Here is a 4833-nt window from a genome sequence, read left to right as displayed (position 1 = left end):
TTAAAATCTTAAAAAACATCTTTGGCTTTGATGATTTTTTTCGGTTGCTGTAATACGTTTTATTGGACCAGCTGGTGTAATTGGGGAAAGCAGACAAGCTCTTGGGAATGAAAGCCCTTCTCCTCATCTGAGACAGAAGCAGCTGCATTGCCCCCCACTATCTTTATAACAAAGCTGTTTCTGCATAAGGGTTGGAGGGCAGGTAGGCAGCCGAATATATCAGGGCCTGGAAAAATTACAGCAAACAGGCAAACAAAAATCTACAAAAGAATGCTGACAGAAGTATTTTAGTGTGAAATCAAGAGCATTTGAGAATAGAGAGGGGGATTCAACCCATCTGCTTTAGCCCCACATTTAAATGTGAAGTAGCTGCTCTAATAATAACTTCTGAAGGCAGCCACCATAGCCATGATCATGGAAATTAGAAGAAATTAGGTAAGGCTTTATTTAGACACATCAGGATAGCTGGGAAAAATATAGCCGTTTTCGGGTACACGGGTTCCCCTATGCTAGCCCTTCAGGCCTGTCCTGTAGCAGGTAAAAAATGATTGGTACCTCCACAGAATAACTCACCTAGCTGAGATGTCTTTCTTAAAATGGGTGGGATCACTCCCTGGAGAGGTCCCTCCACTAACTGTAGAGGGAGTCTTGACCACAAACTGAGATGAGACATCTTTCATGTGATAACCCTTCACCTGAGCTGATGCCACTCTTCAGACACAAAGATCAGCTATACCCTGCCTTATTTTCTGAGAGCCATTAGCACAACATCTTGGTTGCCCGAGCAATGGGAAGAGTGCCACAGCGCAAACACACTTACCGCCTGGTCCCCCAGTGCTGCCTTCAGGCTGATGCGCACTTTGATGGCATTGCCAGAATCTGGTTTAAAAAGAAACAAGGGCCACGTCAGAGCTGCAGCGACAGAAAGTCTGTCCCTGGGAAATGCTGGGATGGCTAGAGTTTCCTTACAGGTTCTCCTGCTCCCCCGGCCAGCTTGGTGGGATTGATCCTGTTTCCCTTCAGCCACCTCTACTGCAAACATCCGCATCTGAGCTTCAGTCACCCAAGTCTGGCTTTGTAGTAGACAGAAAGAGCAAACACTTCCAGAGTGCAGTCCTCTAGTCTTCTCTAGGCATCACCCAAAGGAAATGCCTCTTTCCCGCCATTGGGAATGAGCAGCTCAGATGCAGATGTTGGTGTCTGGTTAGGTGAATCCCACCATTAGAGACTGGCACAGCACTGTAAGAGTTATGGTGCTCTTCAGTACTGACAGTGACTACATATATATAACCTGGGTGGTTCAACACTCAGTGTCACGACAATAGGCTGAAAAATGCATTTTTCCACTGTCTCCTCCTTTTCCTCCCCTTGAGCTCCCTTCTTTGACTAGCACATGACAGCAAACAAAATAGTAGTAATTTTTCTGTACTGGTTTGCCCCTATGCCCCCAGTTCAGGGTCCTCTGGCTCCCAGGACCAGTGGCTCCCAGCCCTGCAGAACAGGCGGACCGCTCTCAGGCAAGCAAGCACCACACAAGTCCAAGCCTCTGGTCTTTCTTCCCTCTGCACAGCCATCCCACACTCTCAGCACTGCCACTATTAAAAAAATAAACTGTATTTCTGAAAACTGGGTGAGGCTGTGACAAACCCCATGTGTGCTGACTTCTCCAGCTTTGGCCATAAGGAAGCCAGTCTGCCTTCCTATGAGTACAGCTTACTGCTTGGCGTATATTTCCCATAACCCTGTTTCCATAGGGAGAAGAGCCTTCACCAGCTGCAAGAGAGAGGGACTTTGCTAGTCAAGGGCTGTGAGGACTAACGAGTGTCCTTAATTCACCCACAAGCCGTACGTACATGGAGCCCAGTCTGTTTTCCAGCCAACGTATCTGCCAGAATTGTTTTTTTGCAGCCACTTATATAGAGGTTCGAAGTAGTGGAGCAAGGGCACTGCATTCATGTATTTCTCTCCTGTTACGCCTTCCAGTGCTTGAGTCCAGGGCTTGGATCTGCCTAATTCAAGCAATTGTCTGTGTATGTGGAAGGAGAGGTAATATATGTTATTGCCATGTTCCATCTAGACATCTAGCAAAACAATCTGCAATCGGTATCAAAGTTTTCTTTTTTGCTTCTGAATTCCCTCCTTCCTCCCATCATTCCTATTAATAAAAATAAATTATTTTCTCATTAACAGGCAATTAAACCTTTGATGTTTAGATCCTCAGCTGATATAAATTTCGTCAACCTGTCAAAATAAACTGAGTAGACATATCCTAAATTTTCAGGTGAAGTTCATTGACTCCAGAAGCTTTCAAGGATGAATTAGGGTTTTTTATTTATTACGCGTGAGAAATTTGCTTTGTTACCTCAAATTCTGACCAGCTGCTGTGGAGTTGGTAATGTCACATGTGTGAAGAGGGCCGGTATGGTTAGCTGCCTTGCAAAGTGCCTCCTGAAACTGGAACTGGTAGATGGTCCGGGTGTAATACCTAAAGGAAGGGCAAGGAGAAGGAAGGCACAGGTTTTGTTAGTCATCTGGCAAGGAAACCCCCGAGCCCTCGGCTTTTGGAAATCTCTGCTGTGTCAGCCAGCACTCCTGCTTGGGAGGCTGGACTGCAGGGAGGGAGGCCAGCTGATATTTATAGGCTGCACTAATGCAGATTTAACAAAATGCCAAGATCAAATGCAGCAGAAGAGCCGCAAATCTGTTTGCTGGCACATAAACCAGGAGTGAGTAAGATTTTTAAGGCCCAACTCTCCGCTCTGGATGAACCCTCTAAAATGAGGAAGCTGGGACACAGAGGCACGTCCAAAGTTCGTTGCTTCAGGGCTGCACGTGCATGGCCCAAGTGACAGTGGTACAGGGCACGCTGTCTCCCCAAGAGGGAAGCACCTCATACAGATGTGCTCCCACTGGTTTGATGGCAGCATGAAGCTTCTCTGCTTGGCAAGAAGCTCAGCAGCCTCCTGGCTGCTCAGAGATTGCTACGAAGCAGCCCCTGATGTCCACAGAAATACTTCCACTGAAATCAGTGACCTTCATCCAGGACTTTAAACAAAATAAGGTTGTGTCCTGAGACACTCCAGTAGATGTTTTAGGTAGTCGGGGCTTGTTCTGTACCCAAAATGTAAGTAAGTCATGAATTAAACACTGAGCAAGGATGGAGCTACCTTATAAATGAGTAATCATTGGCCACATGAAACAGCACCGCAGGGTCACAATAGGTTTCATCATGAGGGATGGGTTCGACAACGCCAACTATGTCTCTCCTGGGGGTGAAAGAAAAACACAGGATTTCCATTAACAGATAATAAAGAAAAATAATCTGACCCTGCTCTTCCTCTGTATTGTCTGATACATATGGGCACCTCTCACACTTTCAAACACAAGAAGTATATACAGCTCCCAGTAACCCCACATGAGTACTACTCCACAGCTGGAGACCACAGAGAAGAAGCTGCTTTGAAACTGATGGTGCAAGGAAAGGATTTGTATGATAGCAGGGTGTGCAGGGAGTAATTAGTGGTGTGAAATAATCTAGACATGAGCTTCACACACACCTCATGCCCTGGCCCATCCTTGGGTAAGGGTGTGCAGAGATTGCGTGACCCTAAAGGTGTATGGCCTGCTGTGCCACTGGGCTGGAGACGAGGTTTCTCTTTATTTTTCTCTCCTGAGAGCATGTTTCCTGAGCAGTACTATGGAAACAAACCCATGCCCTAATTTCTGAAAATGGTAATAAGCTTACATGGAAATATTTTCCGTAAATCTGTATTTCAAGGTCTTGTTCCAGCAGAGAGCTTTGCAGTGCTGCTACAACAGATGTGATAAGCTTCCCTGAACAATTTGTCATTCTCTGTTTCTCTGACATCTCTGCTACTTCTGAATAAATCAAAGCTGACTGATTTTTACAGTGGGTCAGGAGGCGTGCTTATATCAAGTTTTATTATAGATTTTGTTTGCTGATGGAGGCTCACTGTTTGTGTTCACGTTAGAGTGCAGACTCCATTTTCAGTGTGGGGCTTGTTTGGTTTCTTTGTATTTTTCTGCCCCCATGTTAACCACCCCAGGAAATGACAGAATCTAGTCTGAATCAAACCGCTTTTAATCTTGAGCTCCAGGGAGCTGAAAATAGATTGGCTGGTGGGGATAATCTGAAAAGGCACCTCTGGATGCTACTTGCCAAGGGAACTGTATTTTCTTGACTGAGAAAGGCGGTATCTTAATCCATAAGAGATGAAAGACTCAGTCTGGAGTCTTTCAGACAATTTGCCTCCAAAACCACTCTAGAATGAGGAGGAAACGCAAAGCAGAGAAGTGCGCACAGATATTTGGTAGATTGAGATCTGTATGCTTCTCAGGCTGGCAAGTATGATGAACTTCACTTTCCACTTGTCCTTAAGGAGGTGGGGAGCAAACCAGAGCATACGCCCGATGAGGCTTAGGGAAGGGCTGTACTTAAGCTACGAAGATGTCTTGGGGCATGCGTCGCGGGGACGGCAATGTTGATCCTGGGATCTGGAACACCTCGTGCAAAGGCCATGGGCTGTCTTTATCAGAGAAGCTGGCCCTAAAAATGAGGAGAAAGTCTGCCGAGGGGCAGGGTAAACTACCCAGGGCTGAACACAGTGCTAATGGGGATACATGGCTTGCATATGTTGTCTGCACCACGCTGGGTGTTTCCACCTGGCACTCTACTGGGCTTTGTAGAGAGACAGATCCTGCACTACGGAGGACACAGGCACCTCAGTATGCTGAGTCACTAGGAAGGGATGGTTTTGCAGGATCATTTGAAAAAAATCCTCCTTGTTTCTCAAACTTACTTCATCTCCCACC

General features: G+C 46.2%; 1 protein-coding gene across 1 annotated transcript in view; it reads right to left on the bottom strand.

The window, feature by feature from the left end:
• Positions 1-820: 820 nt before the first annotated feature.
• The window catches only part of ACE2 (angiotensin I converting enzyme 2), a gene marked incomplete at its 3' end in the record, with an annotated part of 16963 nt that continues 12950 nt past the window's right edge, over positions 821-4833 (bottom strand). The window contains exons 11-15 of the mRNA XM_009576601.1: positions 4378-4405; positions 3168-3266; positions 2363-2485; positions 1854-2026; positions 821-879 (exon numbers count right to left, since the gene is read on the bottom strand). Coding sequence (XP_009574896.1) covers positions 821-879; positions 1854-2026; positions 2363-2485; positions 3168-3266; positions 4378-4405 — 482 coding nt within the window. The remainder of the gene's footprint in view (positions 880-1853; positions 2027-2362; positions 2486-3167; positions 3267-4377; positions 4406-4833) is intronic.

The sequence above is a fragment of the Fulmarus glacialis genome, unplaced genomic scaffold, assembly GCF_000690835.1.
Source record: "Fulmarus glacialis isolate BGI_N327 unplaced genomic scaffold, ASM69083v1 scaffold13344, whole genome shotgun sequence".
NCBI classification, from domain to species: domain Eukaryota; kingdom Metazoa; phylum Chordata; class Aves; order Procellariiformes; family Procellariidae; genus Fulmarus; species Fulmarus glacialis.
The sequence above is the reverse complement of the archived record's forward strand: the minus strand, read 5'-3'. Positions and strand labels throughout refer to the sequence as shown.